The following is a 24,473-nucleotide window of genomic DNA, read 5'->3' as shown; positions in this document are numbered from 1 at the left end:
ATGCTTCAAAAGGAAGTGCCGTGTTTTATCAAAATATTACATCTCTCAAGCCCAGATCAAGACCTGTCGCTCATGGGATGCAGGGGTTATCTTACAAAATCAGCAGTGCTTTGCTGCAGAAGTTCACTCACAGGGGATTTCTGTAAATGCTCACAATGGGCAGAGGCTTTACCGTTTCTACTGTGTCAAACGGGTACATTCTGTTGGTGACAGAATACCTCTCCTTGAATCTTTTTAACAAAAAACATTTCTGGATTTTTTTTTTTTTTTTTTTTTACAAAGCTGTGTAGCACAGTGAACTACAAGGAACTTAATAGGAAAATATTTGGCATCTGCGAAAGAGGAATGGACAGCTGACAGAAAAATGGATCTGCTCACTGTCCTTAGTGGGTCCTCGAAGACTCTTTCCCCCTGTTTTTTTAACTGTGGAGCAATAGTGCTTGCACCTCCTTGGAGTAGAAACAAGAATGAGTGTGAAATAAAATGTAAATTCCAGTCCAGTTGGTTAGCTGTGTGCATGAAACACCCATGTGTGCCTGCTAATTCTCAAAGCATCTGATTTTGCCTAGCAAGTTCAGCTGCTCAAACTAAGTTTGGCACCAGGCATGGCGACCTGGGCCATCGTGTACCCTGGTGCAGTTTGGTAACCACATGAAAGCACCCTGCTGAGGAATAAGTGAGGAATCCCAGTGGTGTGCCAAAGTCAGCTCATAATCGCTTATTAAACTTTCAGGAATTTTGTCAGCCAGCTGATTCCATGCTGGTGGCTTGAATTGGGCCATGGTATTTATATCACTGACATCAGCAAATGTTACAAATAAGCCCTTCCCCCACTCTGAGTTGGTTTTTTAAGCACTTACCAGCACACCACTGGACTGAGGACTGAATGAAATCCTGTTCTGGCTCACTAGGTCATCATTTTTCATAATTTGTCAGAAGGGCCCTTTTTCTTTTTCTTTCTTTTGTAATTTGCATGAAGGAATATAGTGTTGGAGATGAGAAGAGTACATGAGACCTTTCCACAACATGGTAGGTAGGATCCACAAATTTTATCTTTAAAATATGAGCATCACATTATTGTAAAGTAAATGAAATAATAGGAGTTTTTTGGTAGATACTGTTACTAAAAAGCACAAAGCAACAACAGTTGAGATACAATTGACCACACATTAAGCTTAAAATATCCCAAGTAATCATGAGTCAGTTACTTCCTTCTGAATCCCATAACATAAGAATTTTAACTTGCTCCTGTAAGTGAAGGGAGGAGTGGACAGCTGGAGGCCATCGCCAATCCTGTTATATCCAATTTTATACATACTGCATTGTGGCAGGGTCTTACTGTACTTTACTGTCTCCCAAAGAGTTGACAACATGGCAAGGGCAGAGTCTTTTTCAGTGTTATTCTTCTTTTATGCCAGAATTTGGGGTATATAGTCAATACTCAGTATTTATCCATTTTTCTTTCTGCCTTTCCATCCAGCCATCCATTTATCCATTCATCCCCTGCATTGTTCCAAGTGCTCACTAAATAACTGTCAGTTAAGTAAAGTAAGGAAGAGCATGTGAATACATTTTGGCAATGGGTCTCTCTTAGCTGTCAAACTGGGATATAGGAAGACTTTGCAAGGATTACACAGGTGTGGATAATTTTAAGAGAATCAATTTCCAGGGTTTCAACTTCAGTATGTTCTCTTTCCTAAATCTGATATGCCCTATAAGACTGCTATAGTTAAGGTTCTTCTTCTGTCTCCCCTTTCACAGGGGTCCTTCTCCACTTTATAAAAGAAAGACACATCACTCACCCATCCCAAATCTTACTCTTTGCCCTAAGGTGTAAATACTTCCAAGATGCCATGCATCCCCCTCCATCCATCTCATTAAAAGATACATTCCCTGGGGCACCTGGGTGGCTCAGTCATTAAGCGTCTACCTTCAGCTCAGGTCATTATCCCAGGGTCCTGGGATGGAGCCCTGCATCAGGCTCCCTGCTCAGCAGGAAGTCTGCTTCTCCCTCTCCCATTCTCCCTGCTTGTGTTCCTTCTCTTGCTTTGTCTCTCTCTGTCAGATAAATAAATAAAATCTTTAAAAAAAAGATACATTCCCAACAAATTTTACTTTTTATATTTAATAATTATTGATCAAGATTTATAACATACCTATATGGTTTTAATCAATTGTATGCTAATAATTATAATAATTCAGTCCGGAAGAAATTTTTTTACCCCTAGCACTTCATGGTAACAGAAATATTTTTATTTATACATATATATATATTGTCGTTACTGTAGAGACATATGATAGGATGAGCAATAAAAATTCAAGCATAAAAGAACAGTACATACGGGGGCCCCTGGGTGGTCCAGTCAGTTAAGCATCCAACTCTTGATTTCGGCTCAGGTCATGGTCTCAGGGTTTTGAGATGTAGTCCCATGTAGGGATCAGTGTTCTGTGGGGAGTCTGCTTGAGATTCTCTCCCTCTCCCTCCCCACAATTGCATTCACACATGTGCGTGTGTGCGTGCGCGCTCGCGCGCTCTCTCTCTCTCTCTCTCTCTCATAAATAAATAAATCTTTAAAGAACAGTACCTAAGGATGAAGTGCTATGGGGAAAGTGAAATGGAAATAGAAGTTCAAGGAGAAAATTTCTGATTTTTTTTTAAAAGCTTATTTATGTATTTTTAAATTTATAATGGAGTAAATCAAATCACTAATATTTATATTCCATTGGATACATTTGGAAGGGTGCACTAACAGTTTAAATCATTATTATTTACAATAAACAAAATGTGTATTTGTTAAGAAAATATTTAAATTATGATGAAAAATTGTAGATGTCAACTTAATTTCCACTTAATGTCTGCTGTGTATAGGGGAGAAACATAACTTTTCAAAATTCTTTTTTAGGGTACTTGAGCAAATAATTTGAAAGCCAACTCCTATCATATAAAGTGTAGACAGTGTAGCACAGAGGAGCCTTCAATTTAAGCCTCAGGCTATTTAAACGCCTAATACAAAGATTCTCAACCTGAAATCACAAGGTTTGGGAAACCTCTCAAAACTATGTGAAACTTGTTTATGGGCATGTGTGCATTTTTTCTGGGCCAAGGGTACAGTTCTCACAGAAGTCTATAACTTGAAAGATTAAAAAGCTCTGACAGGGATGCCTGGGTGGCTCAGTCGGTTAAGCATCTGCCTTCAGCTCAGGTCATGATCCCAGGGTCCTGGGATCAAGTCCCACATCAGGCTCCTTGCTCAGCGGGGAGCTTGCTTCTCCCTGTGCCTGCCACTCCCCCTGCTTGTGCTTGCTCTCTCTGACAAATAAGTAAATAAAATCTTTAAAATAATAAATAAATAAATAAATGAAAAGCTCTGACCAAAGTATATAAGGTCTTATGGCTTCTTGACTTTGCTGTTTTTAATAGTTACATATGTAATGGTCTGTAGAATGGCTTCCAACATGAACAATTTTGGGTCAGCTCTGTATGTATGTAAAATAACATATACTAATTATAAAAAAATCATGAAATAGGCATAATCCTCCTTTCTTCACTGACCTGAAACCTATCGTAAGGCAATCTTAATTTTATTTCTGACTGATTCAAAGGCCTTTTTCTTAATTTTGATGAAGAAATTTACAGATTCTTTGTCCATAGAAAAATGGCAGATGGAAATTTTGAAAATAGCTTTTAAAGAACAGATAGAAATCATTTACCCCTGACAATTCTATTATTTGGCATCTAATTTAGCACCTAAAGCTCAGCAGTCTAGTAATAGGTTGATGTAATATTCAGGCTTAGAATTAGGAAGATTACATTTGGAGGTGACTGACAGCACAGTAGTTTGAAACCTTTGGATTTTAAAGTGTCACACACAACAGATGAGTGAAGATGTCAGAGCCAAGCCTAAAGGAGGAGCCTGGTAATCCAGCCCTTGGTGTATAACCTTCAAACACCAATAAACAAGATTATCTGGATTTAACATGTGACCTTTCTCATTCTGACTGGTTAGGTCCAGATGTTTTCTCATTCAGCTGTCTGGTTGAAATCTGCTTTTTAACTGACTGCAATTGGATCTAGATTTGAGGTTGTAGAAGTGACAGTCTTGAAAACTCTATTCTGCAGGGGGTGATGCTGTCTAAACAGTAACATATGGAGACCGATGGTTTAATAATTAAAAATAATTTGTGACCTTACCCTTAATAGATTTGTTAATTATGTCAACTGAATAAGTAAAAATGGGATCGCGGTAGATATTTCACTATATTAGTCAGTCTGGTGGCATTAAAAACATTGACAAGATTTGTTAGAACCAGGCTTTCTTGCACCTGCGTCTACAGAAGCAGAAATCCCAGTTATGCCCTTGTTACCCTTAAGGAAGTTCATAGCAGCCCTAGAGAAAATAGGAAAGGCTCTTTGTTAGCTTCTCTTAAGTCAGTCTAAGCTTATGGCCATACTTCTCATTCATCAAAATTTGGACACAGTTTACTATACCTTTAGTACCTCTCTTCAGCTTGGAGCCCAGGACAATTTCTGGCATTTTGTTATGAACTGTTCCTTATAATCATCTTGATTTTCTGGGTCCAGTCCTTCAGGTTGTACTAGTTCTGTCTCTGAGACTATATAAAAAGGATACTTATTTTCTTCTTTTCTCATGGGAGAACTAAACTCGTATCACTGAGTAAACCCTCACAGAGCTTCCCCGTGTGATTTTATACTACTGCTGACTTGTAGGTCAGGAATAGTGTTCATTAATTAATTAATAATCATAGCCTAGTAAGGCACACTAAATTATAACAGGATAGAAAGTGATACATGAGAACATAAAAAGACATAAAACACAAAATATGACAAAGAAATAATATAATTAGAAAATGTGAATCTTTACAGATTTTAGCACAACTTAGGAAAATAGCAAAATCAGTAGTTACTTAGGTATTCTCTGAAGTTGATAATAAAACAATATCAGCCTGAATTTGAAAATGAAATAACTAAGTGTGAGAAATGTCCTGTGAGGCCAACTGTTACAGCAGATTTAGTATTCTTCCCTACTGCCAAGTAACAGATGAACCTTGTGTTTTTTAACACAACACTTATTAATTTCTGTGAAAAGGACATGACATTAGTTACACAGGAACAAAAGGAGTTAAAGCTACTCTCATGAGGATTTGTCATATTGGATTAATCGTAGGTCAAAAGCTACACTTGTCACAATGCTTTTTTTTTTTTAAGATTTTATTTATTTATTTGACAGAGAGACACAGCGAGAGAGGGAACACAAGTGGGGGAATGGGAGAGGGAGAAGCAGGCTTCCCACGGAGCAGGGAGCCTGATGTGGGGCTCGATCCCAGGACCCTGGGATCATGACCTGAGCCGAAGGCAGACGCTTAACGACTAAGCCACCCAGGCACCCCAACAATGTTTCTTGTAATAGTTGGTAAATGAGTAGCTAAACTCCACACTCGTAAGACAGAGTCAGTATCAGTGTAGCTAAATATCAGTTGTTGGGTTTGTTTTTTTAATCCTTATAGAGTTTTTTTTTTCCCTAACAGCTTTAATTCACATACCTTAAGTCAATGATTTTTTGTAAATTTACAGAATTGTGCAACTAGCACCATGTTTTGGAACATTTCTATCATCCTAAAAAAATCCCTGGTACCTGTTTGCAGTGAATCCCCATTCTCACTCCCAGCCCCAGGCAACCACTAATTTGATTTCTGTCTCTATATATTTACCATTTCTGGACATCTTATATAAAAGGAATAATATAATATGTAGTCTTTTGCTTCTGGCTTCTTTCACTTAGCATAACATATTTCTTTTTTTAACTTTGTCCATATTGTTGCATGTTTCAGTACTTTGTTTCTCTTTATTTCTGAATAATATTCTCCTGTATTGATAAAATACATTTTGTTTATTAATTCACCAGTTGGTAGACCTTCTAGCTGTTTCCTTTTTTTTTTTTTTTTGGTTATGATCCTGCTATGAATATTTGTGTATAAGTCTTTGTGTGGACATAAGTTTTCATTTCTTTTGAGTAGATACGTAGGAGTCAAACTGCTGGGTTATATGGTAAATTTATGTTTAATTTTATTAAAAAAATCTGTATTCGTTATTGATTGCTATGTAACAAACCTTAGCAGCTTAAAACAACACAAATTTATTATCTCAGGAATACAGGCACAACTTGTTTGGGTCATCTGCTTCTTATGAAGCCGCAATCAAGGTATTGACTCAGACTGTGGTCTCATCTGAAGGTTTGACTAGGGAAGGATCAAATTCCAAACTCACTTGTGTCATTGTCAGTTCCTTGAAGATTCTTGGACTAGGCCTCATTTCCTCACTGTAGGTTGGCCAAGACAGCCTTCAGTTCTTTGCCATGTGGGCTCCCTAGCTTACTTTGTCAGAAAAACACATGAGAAACGCCAGGGAAAGAGTGAGAACAAGATGGAAGTCATAATCTAACAACAGGAGTGATTTCCCATCACTTTTGCCATGTTCTTTTTTTTTTTTAAGATTTATTTATTTATTTATTTGACACAGAGAGAAAGTAAGCACAAGCAGGGACAGCAGCAGGCAGAGGCTGAGGGAGAAGCAGATTCCCCACTGAGCAGGGAACCCCATACAAGGCTTGATCCCAGGACTCTGGGATCATGACCTGAGCCAAAGGCAGACGCTTAACTGACAGAGCCACCCAGGTGCCCCGCCATGTTCTTTTAATGAGAAGCAAATCACCCAGGTCCAACCCACATTCAAGGGGCAGAGATTGTACAAGGATGTGAATACTAGGAGTCAGGGATTGTTGGGAACTGTTTCAGAAGGCCATCCATTACACAGCCAAATTATTTTTCCAAATGGCTAAAGTGTTTTACACCCCCACCAGCAGCAGATTACAGTTCCATTTTCTCCACATCTTTACCAACTCTCATTGTTGTCTGCCTTTTTGATGATAGCCATTCCAGTGGGTGTGAAGTGGCATTTCATTGTGGTTTTAATTTGCATTTCTCTAATTACTAATGATGTTGAACATCATTTCATTTGCCGATTGCTCATTTGTATAACTTCTATGGTGAAATGTCAGTTCAAATATTTTTCATGTTTTTAATTGGATTATTTGACTTACTATTGAATTATAAGATGTTTTCATTTATGAATCGTTTTTTTTTTTAAGATTTTATTTATTTGAGAGAGAGAATGAGATAGAGAGAGAGAGCATGAGATGGGGGAGGGTCAGAGGGAGAAGCAGACTCCCTGCTGAGCAGGGAGCCCGATGCGGGACTCGATCCTGGGACTCCAGGATCATGACCTGAGCCGAAGGCAGTCGCTTAACCAACTGAGCCACCCAGGCACCCTGAATCATGCTTTTAGTATCATATCTAAGAAATCTTTGCCTAATTCAACGTCACAAAGATACTATGTGTCAGCTACTACGCTAGGCCTTTCTATACATTATTTTGCCTAATGTAATTACAGTAACAACCCTGTTAGGTGTAGATAATATCATCATTGCACAAGTGAGAAAATTCACAGAAATCAAGTGACTTGCTGAGATCATACAGATAGAGTACAACTTGAACCTAGATGTCATCTTATTCCAAAGTCTGTGCTCTTTCGTCAGAACTTAAAAAAGACATTCAAATCCATTTTCAGTGGGCAAAATAAGAGTGTACCATATTGTCTTTTCCTTATAATTATCAGTACCCATTCTGGTGCTATTTGAATACTGTTAGTAGAAACCTCTCTATTCATGATCATTGGAAGTTGTGTTTTGAAACAGAAAAAAACTAATACTACAGTTTACTGGCTAGATTCCATCCTAGTTATATTCTGCCAGACAGTATTCCCTCCATTGTTTCTAGTGGAGCAAGAATGCATCTTTCCTTGCAGCCTTGAATTATGTTACTGGGCAGCTGTTAAGCAGTTGTTATACTTTACCCCCAGGGACAAGCATGTTCCAGTGACAAGATAGCTTATTCCCTTATGTGCTTTTAGTGTTATACATTTACCTAGGACAAGTCAGTGCTGAGTTCTTCCATGTTTCTTAGCCAGAGAGAAGAGAATGGAGGAAGCAGAGAGGAAGAAAAGTCCAAATATTATGTAGCAGATAGTAAATTTTCTATTATTTTGTATGTATTCTGTTTTAATCGATTTCATGTTAAAAAGAGCAAGAATCTTCCAATTATTGATCCTTATGTTAATTTTCCTCCCTTTCAAGAATCCTTTATGCCCTTTGGGTCTGGTTGGTATATCTCAAGTTAGAAATACAATTTGTGGGCGCTGGTGGCTCAGTCATTAAGCGTCTGCCTTCGGCTCAGGTCATGATCCCAGGGTCCTGGGATCGAGTCCCACATCGGGCTCCCTGTTCAGCAGGAAGCCTGCTTCTCCCTCTCCCACTCCCCCTGCTTGTGTTCCTGTTCTCGCTCTCTCTCTGTCAAATAAATAAATAAAATCTTAAAAAAAAAAAAAAAGAAATACAGTTTGTTGTTGCTGTGGCCTAATATGCTAGCCTTAGGCAAAATTACAATCTGTGCAATTTTTTAAAAACATCTCCAACCTTAATTTTGTATTTGAAGCAAAGAACAGGATAATCATTCACTCCTTCCTTCCTTCTTGCCCTCTTTCCTGCCTTCATTCTGTTCATTTGGTAAGCAGTTGCTAAGCTGTGTGCCTAGCCCAGTGCTACATGTTAAGGGTGCGAGTGGAATAATATAAAAGCAGCCACTAGGTAGAGGGGAAAACAGGGACTATTACAGAAAGAGCAGATTTGGAAGGGAAGTCAAAGGGAGAGAAATAATGAGCTAGGTTGCAACTTGTTGAGTGTGAAACAAGTATAAGAAATCTAAGAAGTGACTGGAAATATCTATTGGGCTGAGCAGGGAGGACTAGACTGGAAATACAGATGTGGGAGTCATCAGCCACAGAAGGTTGGATCAGGAAAATATGTAAAGTGAGAAAACAAAAGGTTGAAGAAACAGACCCAAGGAGACCATTGACACCTAGGAGACAGAAAGAGGAGTAGACAGAGGAAAAAAATAAGTAAGGTAGGAATAGAGTCAGGCAGGAATAGAACTCAGGGAATAGGTTCAAGAAGCAGGGACTGGTCATCTTATTCCAAAGGATGGCATCCTGTTCCAAAGTGGGGGGACAGGGGAGATAAAAGGCTGACCACCGTGGGCAAAGAAGTAAACTAGAGGACTGGTTATCACTATGGGGCTTGGGTCTTTTTCTAATGTATCAGGGGGAGAAATCCTGCATACTACATGTCAACTTCACAATGTTGTAGACAAGTTAGGGAGTGGTACAGCAAAGTGGCTTATTCCTTCTTCCCTGCCTGGCCTTTTTCTTCTTAAATTGGTTCAGGCTGCCCAAAGAGTTCATTTATTCATTCATTAATTCATTCGATGTGTATAGTAAGTCGGCACTCTGAAAGGTTCTGGGGACACTAATATTATCAAAACCTGGCCCCTGCCTTGAAGATACTCCTAATCTATATGGGAAATAAACATGTTAATTGTCATATAGCACAACACATACTATGCATACCAGGAACTTATGTTGTGGATACGGAAGCATTTTCATTCCTTCCCTTCCCTTTGATCCCAAGTTTGGTGTTGTGCCAATCAGAATGTTTTTAGCCAATTTAACTGTGTTTGGATGATAATTTTTTAATTTTTCTAGGTAGCATATTTTAATGTGCTTTAAATTTTTTGATTGAACTCTGTCAAAAAATAGAGTATTCTATACAAAGGAATTATAAAAGTAAGATTTTTCTTCTGGATTTATAAATGAAATGCCTACCACGCAAATACTTTAATCTACCTCTAGTAAGTTTGGGCAGCATCTAAAACCTCATCCCCTTTAGATGTATTTTCATTCATTATTTTTTAACAGATAGCTGTTATTTCTCAGAAATATAAATATAAAATAATATAATATATAGGTTACATGATCAGTAGGAAAAGTTTATAGTTATAATGGACAGAAATGAAAAAGTCACTATAGGGGTGCCTGGGTGGCTCAGTTGTTGAGCGTCTGCCTTCAGCTCAGGTCATGATCCCAGGGTGCTGGGATCGAGCCCCGCATTGGGTTCCCTGCTCAGCGGGAAGCCTGCTTCTCCCTCTGCCACTCCCTCTGCTTGTGTTCCTTCTCTCACTGTGTCTCTCTCTGTCAAAGAAATAAATAAAAAATCTTAAAAAAAAAAAAAGTCACTATATTTGTATACTGCTTTATAGTTAGGAGGAACTTCCACACATGTTCTTCAATCCTCACAACTATAGATGAAGAATTCACCTGACCCCATGATATCTGAAGAGTAAAGTTAGCCCAGCTGAGCAGCTGGAGCGTCACGTACTGCTGATGTGTAGTATATTCCTGTCATTGAAAGTAATAAATCTCTTGTTCTAATGGGAAAGCAAAGCATTACACTGAAATTATTAAACAAAATTATTTTTATTATTATGGTAATGAATGAGCTGTTTGATAGATAATAAGACAAGGATTAACATCATTAGTAAAATGGAGGGTGGTTCCTTTGCAAATGAAACTTTCTTCATGTTTTCATGCTAATGTTCTTGAATTTGAAGTGACATGATTTAGTAAATACCAGTCTAGATTTTTTTAAGGGCAACTTTGAATGTCTGATGAGACTATGTTTTAATGAAAACTTTAACCAAACCAAATATTATCCAAACTGCTTATCTCTTATTTCACTGCTAATGAGATACTAATATTTCATCTCTTAGTGGTCTGATTCACCCTTTCCAGTTTTTTCCCTAATTTTTAAATAGGTGTTTTAAAAATTAATAGATGCCTGTCATTTTAGATTTTAAAAGAAGAGAAACATGACAACACAATGGGTCCTATAAATCAATGCCCAGAAGTTTTGCTTTTGTTGAAGCTTTATAATTTTACTGGCTAGCAAATACTAGAACTTTGTATTCTTTAGTTGGCAAAATATCATTGGTTTTCCTCCCTCCTCACTTTACAAATAAAAATGTAAATTAGAAAATGAAAATGACCCATGATTTCAGTGTTCTTGTTCCTAATACAAAGAGGCCATTGTGGGAAAGGAGTAGAGATATTAATTTTATAAGGAAGACTGTTTTAGTTGATCTATTTCTGCGGTATTGGATGATAGCAACAAATTCTGTAGACTAAATACCTACCATACATATATCTCCCATTTTGCTCTTTAGTGCTTCAAGCTTCTAAATCCTATTAACAGCTGTCAAAACCTGGTAAACTATTTAGATGCTTTCACAATTTGTTTAATTGGATAGTTAGAAAATGGCATGCTAGAAAAGCCCACCCACCCCCCCCCCCCTTTCTTTTAGCCTGGCTGAACATCTGTAGCATTAGGGCCTCATTATCTCTGAATTGGCATAGCAAATCAGTGGCATCATTAAAATGCCACATTAAGATGATTAAGCTTCTTTGTTATCCAGTTGACTTTTGCATGTGCTAAGGATTTCATGGTTATGACCCCTAATCCTTGTAAAACACTTAAACAACATCACCCTTTTGTGTCTTCCCTGTCTAACAGCCTCTATCCTGTTTTGCCCCCTCTCACAGTATCTCTGGCAAACTTAAGGCTATTACTCCAAACTTTGTCCTTCTTTGAGTTGGATTCTGAGAGTTCATAATTAAAAGTGGAAATTCAGAACCCCCTTTTTGCACTGGGAAATTCCTACTAACATGCTATCCAAGACACCCAAGTTGCCTGTTCCATTTGCCATCTTTGATAGGTTCTTCTCTCCAACTGAGCATTTTATGTGCCTGTAAAAACAAACTGAGGCACAGTTGGCTGAGACTGCTATTGCCCCTGAAGGATTTAGATGTTGGATCCTTTCCAAGACCCATTGTTTTTGCAATGTCTCAGGTGAAACCAAAAATGTCTACTCTGGAGTGCAAGCCTTTCATGTGATAACCATCACCCCAGGAAATGAAACCATGTGCATCAGCCCCAGTGAGCCAAGCCTTTGTTCTCTTCAGCCTACAAAATTCTCTCTGGGGGGTGTGTGTGTGTTAGTGTATGTCATCTTCCTAAGAGGCCTCCAGAACATAGACAAAGATGGGAGCAATTGTACCCCAGAGTAGCTCCTTTAGGAAGAAGTTCGGTTTAATCTAATTTTCTATGGGTTAGATTCAATTTAGACATCTTTTTTCCCCCTCTGGGAATGTTTAGCAATTACCTTTATCAGCAATTTGTGGTTTGGTATGTTCTTTTCTCCACAAGTTCACTTATAAAAAATCTACTCAGGAAGCCTTTACCATTTTTTAGTATGACATATATCATACATAAAAAAGGCAAATATAATTACATGTATAGTTTAAAGAATAACAACAAAACAAACATCCATGGGCCCACCACCTGGCTTAAGAAATAAAATATTGCTAGTGCCTGTGAAGATTCTTGATAGTATTTTAAGTGGCAATTTAAGTTGTGTGTCTAAGAAACGTGACACATATTATAGGAAACTGGAATTTACAAAACTAAAATGGGAGATCATTCACATTACAAAAGTTTTCTTCACTTCATAAAAACTTTAAGGTATTATGGGGCAGTTCCTCAATATATTCAAGTATTTCTTGCCAGATCTTTAAAATTGTTGGCCTTTTTTTTTTTTTAAAGATTTTATTTATTTATTTGAGAGAGAGAGACATAGCAAGAGAGAGAACACAAGCAGGGGGTGTGGGAGAGGGAGAAGCAGGCTTCCCATGGAATAGGGAGCCTGATGTGGAACTCGATGTGGAGCTCGGTCCCAGGACACTGGGATCATGAACTGAGCCAAAGGCAGATGCTTAATGACAGACACCCAGGCGCCCAAGATTTTTGGCCTTTATTAACAGTTCAAATGTTGCCAGTCACTGACAACTGAAAATCAAAGAAAAATGAAGAGAAACATCTCTGAATGTATAATGTAAATCAGTGGAACAATATTATCTGTTTTACATGTAACATTTTATGAACACATCAACTACATTAAGGTGAATCTGTAGAGGTTAATGATATCATGCTAAATATAAAGTTGAGTGAGGTAGGTTTATGAGAAAGCACAGAAATGAGAATTTTTTTCTACGTTAGGATATCGAGGAAGACTGCATGGAAGAAATGGCATTTAAATAGCATCTGGAAGTTTGAATAGAATGTTGATGTTGGGGAAGGGCATTTTGGGTGTTAGAACTTTAAGGTGCATAGGAATCCTTGAGGATCTTGTTAAAATGCAAATTCTGATCGAGTAGGTCTGGGGTGAGACTTGAGAGTGTGTTTCTAACAAGCTTCCAGGGGATGCTGGAACTGCTGATCCAAGGACCCCATTTTGAGTAGCAAGGTTCTAGTCTAGAGAAAAGGTTGATTGAGGAAGAATGAGATGATTGGGCGGGCTCAGGGCAGGTACTGGACAGGCCCTAGAAGGCTTTGCTAAGGAGTTTGGAAATTTGTTCTATAAGCAAAATGAAATTATTGAAAGTTTCTGAAAAAGAGTTTTAGTGCTACAGAATGATTAATCTGGAAATAAAGTGTAGTATAAAATAGAGGTTGCATACACTGTGGGCCAGTTAGGAGGCTAATGCAGTGATATATTTATGTACTAAGTATCTACTGTGTATGTACTTTATACAGAGCACTGTGTCAAACTGTAGAGTGGCGGTTCTTTTTTCTCCCCCCATCCCACCCCCTTGGAATGGCAGTTCTTTTTTTTTTTTTTTAAGATTTTATTTATTTATTTGAGAGAGAGAGAATGAGAGACAGAGAGCACGAGAGGGAGGAGGGTCAGAGGGAGAAGCAGACCCCCAGCTGAGCAGGGAGCCCGATGCGGGACTCGATCCCGGGACTCCAGGATCATGACCTGAGCCGAAGGCAGTCGCTTAACCGACTGAGCCACCCAGGCGGCCTGGAGTGGCAGTTCTTAAACTCCATTGTGTATAAGATTTACCTACAAAGCGTAATTTTAATGCATATTTCCAGTCTCCACACCCAAATTAGTAGGTCTATGATAAGACCCCCAACATTTCTATCTTAAAACCACAAGACCTCTGGTCTCTACAGATACAGGTCAAGTAGTGTCACGGGGGATACTGAGTTAAAAAAAAAACAAACCTGTGTAGCTTCTGACCTCAGATAGCTTACATGACCATATGGGAGATGAGGTGAATTTATAAGTAACTCAGAGAAAGAAGGAACAGATTATTTTGCACCTGGAGGGATGGTGGGGGTTGGGGGGAGGAGATGACATACTAGCTTTGGCTTTAAAGAATCTGTAGGTTTTGGACCGACCTGTGGCAACATTGGGGAAAGACCTTGTAGGCAGTGGAAATAATAAAAGCAAGAATACTTAGAAGTTGTTTAGTTTGGTTAAAGTTATATGAGTATTCAAAATCAGTATTACAAAGACAGGTTGGGGCCAGATACTGAAAGGCCTTTTGAATTCCTTCTTCCTGAGTTTGGACTTTATTTTATTGACAGTGGAGATATTGAAGAATTTTGACAGGGTAATGATATGACCAGAGCTATAGTTGAGGAAGAACAGTGTGGTGGTAATGTATAGGATGAACTGGGAAGGAGAGAGAAAGGAGGCAGGGAGAACAATGTGGAGGGTTATCAGAGCCTGAGATTCAGGGTACTGGGAATGCAAAGTAGTGAGGAAGAGAAACGGATTGGAGAGAGGATATAAAAATAGAACCAATGCTGGGCGCCTGGGTGGCTCAGTTGGTTAAGCAACTGCCTTCGGCTCAGGTCATGATCCTGGAGTCCCGGGATCGAGTCCCATATGGGGCTCCCTGCTCAGCAGGGGGTCTGCTTCTCCCTCTGACCCTCTTCCCTCTCGTGCTCTCTGTCTCTCATTCTCTCTGTCTCAAATAAATAAATAAAATCTTTTAAAAAAAATAGAACCAATGGGTTATTAAATATGGGGCAAAAACAAGAGGAAGGAAAGATGCTTGTAAGGAGTCTAGCCTGAGTAATTGGGAAGATACTTTAGGAGGCCTTTGGGAATAGAGGCCTGAAGAAGGGAAGAGAGATTACACCTGGATATATATGTGTATATACATATATACATATATATATATATATATATATATGTATATACACACACACACGCGCGCGCGCACACACATTTGGGAATTAATCATATAAAATGCTAGTTGAACCTAAGAGTAGATGAAATTGCCACAGGGGATGGGATGTCAAGGGAAGGAAAAAGAGCATTATGGGTAGTGTTTAGGAGGCAGATGGAGGAAAAAGAGCTAGAAAGAAGCAATGAGAGAGGTAAGGAAAGAAGTTACAGTTTCACTGAACAAATAGGAGTATAGAAGAAAAAGGATTGGTGGTCAGTAGTGTCAAGGGCTACAGAGAAGTTGGGGAGAATAGCAAACAAAAGGCCATTGGATTTAGGAATCAGGAGATGATTGATGATCTTTAGGGGAGTAGATTCAGTGAATTATGGAAGTGGGAGCCCAATTAGAGGGAATTTTACATCAGTTTTGAGGATATAGAGGCAGAAACCATAGCTTACTTTTGTAGTAAATCTGTCTAGAAAGGAGTGTTGAGACAGGATGAGTTTAGGTATGATGGGATGAGAGGCTAAACCAAACTGCAATAGGAAATAGAAAAGAGGAATTGGCATCCAGAGATCCTGAGGACATAGAATCTGTAGGTCTTGAAAACTGATTTGATGTGGAGATTGAATAGGAAAAGGATTCCATTTTTAAGACTTGGAACTGGAAGAATGCCATTTAGAAATATAATGAAGTCATAAATTGGAAACAAGCTTGGGTTCAAAGATGACAAGTTTGATTTTAGACATACTTTTAATATTTTTAAGGGATACTAAGTAGTAGAACGCTCCCCTTTCTTCTGCTCCAATAAATCTTCCTCCCAAGAGAAGGAGACAAGCGTCTTTGCTGGTCTTTTTGGTGGACTGTGTTTGGAAGCTGGGTGCTAAACTCTCAGAAATCCCATTCGTATCTCAGGTACTAATGTATTCTAATATTCAATTCTATGTATCTTTGCATGGTAAAGCATGATGAATTGTTGATCCCCAGTAACCATTCAGAGAGGCCATTCAGTTCTTTCATCTAAAAGTAGTAAGATTCCAAAGACAAACCAACAACTGTCCAAAGAACTCTTGGTCCATTAAGTCCAAGGGACTTTTCCTAATATCCTATCCATGTGTCTCTTATGCCTTCCCTTAGGGCTCTGTGTCTCAAATACCATTTTTCTTGTTCTACAGCTAAATCCTAAGGGACAAAAGCCAAGCTTTTCTCTTGAGCCAGGTTGATGTAGTATTTGAGTTCGAGGTCAAGCCCATTAAAGCCCAAATCCTGAGGGAAGGAGCAACTCTCTTTTGTCCTGTGTTTTCAGAAAGACCTAACACATTCATCTTCCTAGTTTTTAATTGTCACTGTCCATGGAATGGCCCGAGTCTGTTCATATTAACATTTTATAACCAAAATGAAAAGGATCTTTTTTTCTGCTGGACCCTATCTGCTGTTTTTGGTTCTCAGTAGCTGAAGTTTTCCGTTGAGGTTCTTTTAAACGCCTACATGCAAACTGAAGAGCACTCAAGCTTTGGTGGGATATCACCCACAGCTGGAGTGATGGGAGGAGGGTACAAGCCTCAGGTGCATCCTTCTCTTAAAAAATTTTTTAAAAAACAAAACCTCTTAAGCAAACAAATTCTATCTGAAAGCAGGTGAGACCTATCCAGAGAAAGAAGGGAATGAACCTCTTTCCATGTAGGAAATGGATATGGATTCATATGTGACCCAGATGCATTAAATGGGCAAATTTGAAACATGTTGGACTGATCCTCCAGCCCTACATCTCTTCTAATCAAAGATTGAAACGCTATGAACCATGAACCGTGATGAGAAGCAGAGGAACAGTGTTGCAGCAATGGCTCCTCGGTTGGTGGTTAGGGCCTGTCTTGCTCTATTAAGCAAACACAGTTAATATAGATAAAAGGTAACCTTGATAGAAGTGAAAATTGAAACTTGAGTTGAAGGTAGCAAGCCAGGCACAGCTGCAGTTGTACTTCCTCCTATGTGGCAACAGGAGCTGCGCTTACTGGTGTTTTTTTTGGAAGGGATGCAGTTTTTTAAAATATCTTTTCTTCAGAGTGTTTTGGGTTTTAATGTCTACACCATTGATGGGAGAGTGGAATATATTAGTAAGAAGCCACCTAGACTGTCTACAGCTAGTGTGTGAGGTCAGATCCAAGATCAGCATTCTAATCACACATTTGCTATTAACAGGCTATGTAGCCTTGGACAAATCACCGAAAAGATCTCTGGTGCCAGATTTTCTTATCTGAAAAACCAAAAGGTTGGATTAGAGGATCCCTTTCAGCCCTAAAATTCCACTGATTTATGATTCCTCACGAGAAAGCATAACTTCCAATTTCTTTTTTTTTCTTTTTTTTTCTTAAAGATTTTATTTATTTATTTGAGACAAAATGAGAGAGAGAGAGAGCTCATGAGAGGGGGGAGGGTCAGAGGGAGAAGCAGGCTCCCTGCTGAGCAGGGAGCCCGAGGCGGGACTCGATCCAGGGACTCCAGGATCATGACCTGAGCCGAAGGCAGTCGCTTAACCAACTGAGCCACCCAGGCGCCCCAATAACTTCCAATTTCTAAGAACAAATGTTGGCAAAGTAAGCATTTATGCAGCTTATTTTATATATGAAAAATCCCTTGCAAAAATTTATTATGATTTTATCAGGTGAATATTTAAGTGTCATTAGTGTCACTACATAAATTTACCTTCTTCAGTTCTTATGTTCTTCAGCTTAAGAGTGTTGCAACTCTTTTCAAAATAGTACCTGGTCAACCAACTCACTTGGGCCAGTCCCTCCTCTCCTGTCCAGTCCTACAGTTTTAGGATCTTGAGTTTCACCCTCCCTAACATGGGTATAGGTGTGCTTCCCCTTGCTTAGGTTGAGCTCCATTTACCTGTGTCAATGAAAGTGACTCCTTAGAAGATTATGTTAAAGAATTACTTCTCCTTTTATCTTTCTCAACAGTATTTCACTAATACAGCTAGCTTCCTCTATATACAATATTGTCTCATTATCAGTTCCAAGAGAAACAGAGAGATAAGAGTCATTTTAGCAGTGCATATACATGGAAGGGGAAGAGGCAAAGCATGGCTTAAAATCCGAAAAACCATATTAACTATTCAACTCTCACTCTTAGTGGCTTAAATTGAATGCATTTGAAGGATTAAAACAGTATTTTCTTCTTGAAACCAAAGAGCTCCACCACCTTGCCTTTTAACTGCAGCCACCAGAAAAGGTACTAAATCTGAGAACCTTTCTTCTCCCCCAGTATTGGAGAAGAGTTGCTCAAAATGTTTTTTTTCATGGTCTCTTTGAGCCATCATGGCTAAATCCGTTCTCTCTCATTTTCTGGGTGGTCTAAAACTGTTATCTGTGTGTGTGTGTGTGTGTGTGTTTTCTCCACTGATGGTGGTTCTGAATTCAAATAATGAGTGCTCATCCTAACGGTGTTTTCTTGTTTTGTAGATGTACAATATTATGTTAGCTTCCTTTGGTATTTGTTAGTTGTAGATCTCTCTCTTTGAGCTGCTTTGATAACTCCAAATACAATCATTGTTCATTTCTTGCATTTTCTACCCTGCAGATGATTCGATGAATGTGAAAGATGAATACAGTGAAAGGGATGAAAATATTTTAAAGCCAGAGCCCATGGGAAATGCGGAAGAGCCTGAAATTCCATACAGCTATTCAAGAGAATATAATGAATATGAAAACATTAAGTTGGAAAGACATGTCTCGTATGATAGTAACAGGCCAACCAGTGGCAAGATGAACTGCGATGTGTGTGGATTATCCTGCATTAGCTTCAATGTCTTAATGGTTCATAAGCGGAGCCATACTGGTAAATAATTTCCTTTATCCATTCTTCTGAAAACTGTCCTAATGCAGCCATGTGAGAAATGAAATGGTGAAATTTGGGACAACTTTTGACTACTTTCATTGATTTTTGCTGTAATTCTGATGTATCTCTCCCTCTCTGCATTTTCATTTACCCAGTGATTTTTATTCCTGCTTTACTATGCTTTTGGCAAACACTGCAAGTGCCATGAATAAAAATACTGTAGTAAGCACGGTGTTCTAGGTCAGCCAAATATTTTTCTTCAGTTAATAAGTAGAAGTTGAATTGTGCGATATGCTTCTTTAGCATCATTTGTCCATTTTTGCATAACTTTTTAAAAAGCAGACCTCCTTTTTATATTGGGTTCAAATTTGATAGATGAAAGGATATAGTTTTTATTACCAGTTTAAAATTTTTATCTTCGGACAATAAACAGCCAGTCTATAGAAATGCATACAAACACAACAGTCCCAATGAGCTCAATAGATTCCATCTGACATCTAATATGAAAACTCTAAAAAAAGAAGCATTTCTGGCCCTCCATACCTTATTAGAATTTGAGTCTGTGATTCTTTTTTCTCAGATTGAGATTATATTCAAAAAGAATGCTAAGTAATGTTACAAACTTACATCTGGAAAGCACTCCCAGAGCTATTCTTGTTTTTTTGGGGTGGTGGGGGGTTGTTATTTCTTTTCTTTTTTCTTTTTTTGCTCTGATCCAAGACGATAACTAAAATGGCCTTGCTAGATGAATGCTTTTTCTCTTCTACAGCAAAGATTCCAGAAGTAAGTCGTACACTTGCCTTGAAATATAGCTCCCAGCTGATCCCAATATGATATGAACAGATACTATCTAAAAGATGAGCTTTTGCCATAGGCGTCTAATCTGTGCATATGCTTTGCCACTTGCTGGGTGATCAGAAGTCTCCTTTTTGTCCTTTTTAAAGGTGAACGCCCATTCCAGTGTAATCAGTGTGGGGCATCTTTTACTCAGAAAGGTAACCTCCTCCGCCACATTAAACTGCACACAGGGGAAAAACCTTTTAAGTGTCACCTCTGCAACTATGCATGCCAGAGAAGAGACGCACTCACAGGTCACCTTAGGACACATTCTGGTAAGTGAGAGCAATGAGCCTTCCATATCTAGTAAATGTGTGTTCCATGGTGCCCATTGAGGAAACTAGAAAGAGTTAAGTATGGAGGTTTTAATCCGTCATTCCTGTTCTGAAGGGTTACAACAGCAGAGACCTCTAGGGCTAATTACACTTCCATTAAGGCATTAATTGCTCTCCGTCTGGCTCAATGGGGATGATCATCTCCTTACCATCCTTGCTGCCCTAGAGAACAAGACAGTCAGACAGGAAAAGCCTGCTCTATAAAAATGCCTTTTAAATTTTTGTGAAAAAATTATAGTCATCAGTATTTTCTTATGGTAAGCTTTATTAAGAGATTATTTTCCTAAAAAGCACGCGGACACATTTTTCATTCAGAAGTCTGGACAAGCAAATGATGTACAGTCTGTAAGTTATGTAAAAATGTAAACGGAGTATAAATCATTGTCACAGGGTTCCCTTTGGCCATTCTGTGCTAAAAATTTTTAAATTGAGATATAATTGACAATAGAACATTGTATTGGTTTTAGGTGCACATGGGCTAAATTTCTTAAACCTGACTTTCTTCTTGATCAGCCTATTTATTTTTAATCTCTAGAAGATGAACAGCAAAAGAATTCATTAAAAAAAAACTATGTTCATCTTGATGTTTTTACTATTTTAACTAAGCAAGATAATAAAACTTTTTTTAACATTTAGAATTCCCCTCCTAGAAAAATAAAACTGAGTTTATTTTCAAATTTGCGACCTCTTGTTCTTGATGTTATCTGACAAACTTTTTAATTGAAGGGAAAAAAAAGGTTTGTTTTTATGTCAATCCACATACTGCTTTGACTAAAACCCAGCTCCAAACCCACAACTGGTCACAATTCAGAGACTAAGGATTAAACAAGTCAGCCCCAGCAAAACCCACCATGAGAGATCATAAGTGGTACAAGAAAGGTTTCTTTTACAGTTCATTGTTCAAAGTAATGAATTAAGGATGAGTTTGGTCCAAAAAATTAGAATAGTTCTCTTCTGTTGCTTTTTTCAAATAAGATCCAAACATAGTGGTCACTTTTTAGATAGATTCTAGAGGACCCCAATTTATGCAGAAAACTTAACATTTTTAGCCCTAGCAAACCTGCATTTATTTTAATTTGGGATTCCAGAAGGATCTTTTAGTACTTTAAGTCCCAAAACTCTGTTTTAAACAGGAGCAACAGGATTAGAAAATAAAAATCTCAGTTCCTAAAACTCTGACATACTCATAGGGTACATTTTATCAACAAATCAGAAAGGCCAGCCCTGCACACAGAGTTGAAGTTATTATAATTAGCTCAGTTTTTATTGATTTAGCCCAGACTTCACTATAGCCACTTGGAAAGGATAAGCTAAATTTATCCAACTATGTCAGTGCTCTGAAAAGTCCATCAGTTTCTGGCTGAATGTCTAACTCCCAGCATTCTTTACTTACAATGAGATGGATGTCACAAACTAAGGGAGCTCTCTCTACTTCATTTTTAAGCCACACTAACCTCCTTGAGGAAAAAAACAGCCCTATATTTTTTCCTAAAGAAACAATATTGAATCTGGAGCCAAAACACTGTGCTCAATGATAATCATTAAATCCAAATCCTTTCATATGTGAAAGGAGGCTATCCTTTTGAAGAAAATGCTAACGTAACAATCAGTCGAAGACTATCACCTTATTTCAGTTTACTAAATTTAAAAATAATATAGCTGCAAAAGTATCCAAATACCCTGGCTTCTCTCAGCAGACTCATTCCTAAAGGACAGTTTGCACAGAGCCCTAAGACACCATTTGTTCTGTAATCCCTGAGGGTCACTGAGTGCCCCCTTGTGCTCTCCTTATAGTTGAGAAACCCTATAAATGTGAGTTTTGTGGAAGGAGTTACAAGCAGAGAAGTTCCCTCGAGGAGCACAAGGAGCGCTGCCGTACATTTCTCCAGAGCACGGACCTGGGTGAGACTGGTGAGTTCACGCAACACTCATTCTACGTACATGTAGCGAGCATCTACTTTTCTAGGTGGTGGGAGACAGTAGTGTAAAAAAAAAAAAAAATCTGCCCTCGCAGTTTATATTTTAATGGGGAAAGACAGACCATAAGCAAAGTAAATATGTAACATATACAGTATATTAGAAGGTAGTAAGTACTATTAAGCAAAATGAAGCAGGTCCTGGGGGCAGAAAGTGAGTCAGGGAGGTGACATTTTAACAGATTTAAAGGGCTGAGGAGAAAGCCCTGCAGAGAACTAGGAAATAGCAAGTGCAAAGGTCCTGGGACTTGAGTTTGAAGAAGTATAAATAGCCCTGTGTGGCTCGAGCAGAGTGGGTAAGGGAACATGAGGCTGGAAAGGAAATGAGAAACCAGATCTTATCAAGCCTTGTTGGCCATTATAAAGGCTGGTTTTTACTCTGAGTGAAATTAAAGATCTTCAAAGGGTTTTGAGCTGAGAGGTGACATGATTGGACTTCTCATTTTAAAAGAATCACTCTACTTGCTGTAGAGAAGAGATTTTATTTGCAGCAAGATTGGGAATTGGATAGTCTAGTTAGAAAGCCATTGCAGTAGTTCAAGTGGGAGAAAATTGTGTCTTGGGTAGTGGTAGAGGTGGTGAGAAATGTTCTAATTCTCTATACATTTTATTTTTTTAAAAGATTTTATTTATTTATTTGACAGAGAGACACAGCGAGAGAGGGAACACAAGCAGGGGGAGTGGGAGAGGGAGAAGCAGGCTTCCCACAGAGCAGGGAGCCCGATGCGGGGCTCGATCCCAGGACCCTGGGATCATGACCTGAGCCGAAGGCAGACACTTAACAACTGAGCCACCCAGTCGCCCCTCTATACATTTTAAAGGTAGAGCCAACAGAATTTCCTAACAGATTGATGTGGGATGTGATGAAGGATGCAGTTGCTATTCCCTGAAAGAGCAATTGAGAATAGAGCAGGTTGAGGGGTGGCTGAGGGCAGAGTCAGTTAAAACTACAAGGATTTTCGGAGTGCCTGGGTGGCTCAGTTGTTTAAGTGTCTGCCTTTGGCTCAGGTCATAATCTCAGGGTCCTGAGATGGAGCCCCGCATCTGGCTCTCTGCTCAGCGGGGAGCGGGGAGTCTCCTTCTCCCTGACCCTCCCCCTGCTCGTGCTCTCTCTCTCTCTCTCTCTCTCTCTCGCATAAATAAATAAATATCTTTTAAAAAAAACTACAAGGATTTTCTTTGCCCAAAGCCCTCAAATCATATACTTGTCTACTCATATGATTTATTGTGATGCTTATCTTTGGCTTCAGGAATTTCATATTTTATTCAGTGTTTTGAATTATTTACCTAGGGGCAATTGGTTGAAACACTAGATGCTTTTCCATATATCAATTGTGGTTTTATTTCTTTCTCATTCTTCAGTTGAAACAGCATGAAACTTCTTTGTGTCACATCTTTGCAGTTGTCCTTTGTCCCATCCAGTTGACCATCATTCTGGTTCTGCAGCTTGGGTTGTCTGACGTTTTTATTTGGTTAATTGAACCAGTTGCATATTCAGAGTATCAAATCCTCAGGGCATTTGGTGTTTGCCAGCAATAGGTGCAGTTGAATGGTTTGAACATTCTAAAGCAGAAAGATTACAAAAATATGAAAGAAATAATGTGAAACTCAGGAAAAATGGAGTGGAAATCATTAGTAGCTTAGCTGTACCTATTTTGAATGAGAGGAAATTTTGTTTTAGATAAAGCCTATTTTATGGTGTTAGGAGCTGGCCAACTGAATTCCGTTGGTTTGCACTGCTTCTGCTTTTTATCCTGATGGCATCTTTGGTTTTATCAAGGAGTTGGATTTCCTCCTTATTTCTAAAGAGAAATGTTTGCAACAGATAGAGCTCTTACTGTGAGACATTCCCAGGTTATGAAAATCTATTATATTCCAAATAGCATTATTAATATTTAAAGCTAGAAGGTTAAAGAGAGCATCTAATCCTACCACCTCATTTTGGAGGTGAGGAAATTGAAACTCGTAAAAAATTCAGTGACTTGCTTAAAAAGCACTGGAACTTTTGTTGTCTTCATGATTAGCTATATTTCTTTTATTTTCAAAAATTCACTCACTGCGGGGCACCTGGGTGGCTCAGTCGTTAAGCGTCTGCTTTCAGCTCAGGTCATGCTCCCAGGGTCCTGGGATCAAGCCCCGCCTCGGGCTCCCTGCTCGGCGGGAAGCCTGCTTCTCTCTCTCCCACTCCCCCTGCTTGTGTTCCCTCTCTCTTTATGTTTCTCTCTGTCAAATAAATAAATAAAATATTTTTTTAAAAAATTCGCTCACTGCAGTATAATTCACTAACCATAAAATTTACCTTTTAAAGTGTACAGTTCAGTTTTTAATATATCCATAAAGTTATACAACCATCACCACTAATTCTATAACATTTTCATCACCCTCAAAAGAAACCTTGTACCCATTAGCAGTCATTCCCCATTCCCTCTCTCTTCA

At 38.7% G+C, this 24,473-nt stretch overlaps 1 protein-coding gene across 1 annotated transcript in view; it reads left to right on the top strand.

Moving 5' to 3' along the window:
* The window catches only part of IKZF3 (IKAROS family zinc finger 3), an 80,223-nt gene that overhangs the window by 37,231 nt on the left and 18,519 nt on the right, over nucleotides 1–24,473 (top strand). Inside the window, exons 5-7 of the mRNA XM_021704372.1 lie at nucleotides 18,632–18,889; nucleotides 19,834–20,001; nucleotides 21,856–21,972. Coding sequence (XP_021560047.1) covers nucleotides 18,632–18,889; nucleotides 19,834–20,001; nucleotides 21,856–21,972 — 543 coding nt within the window. The remainder of the gene's footprint in view (nucleotides 1–18,631; nucleotides 18,890–19,833; nucleotides 20,002–21,855; nucleotides 21,973–24,473) is intronic.

Source organism: Neomonachus schauinslandi, chromosome 15 (assembly GCF_002201575.2).
Source record: "Neomonachus schauinslandi chromosome 15, ASM220157v2, whole genome shotgun sequence".
Classification (NCBI taxonomy): domain Eukaryota; kingdom Metazoa; phylum Chordata; class Mammalia; order Carnivora; family Phocidae; genus Neomonachus; species Neomonachus schauinslandi.
This window is presented reverse-complemented; position numbering and strand designations above follow the sequence as displayed.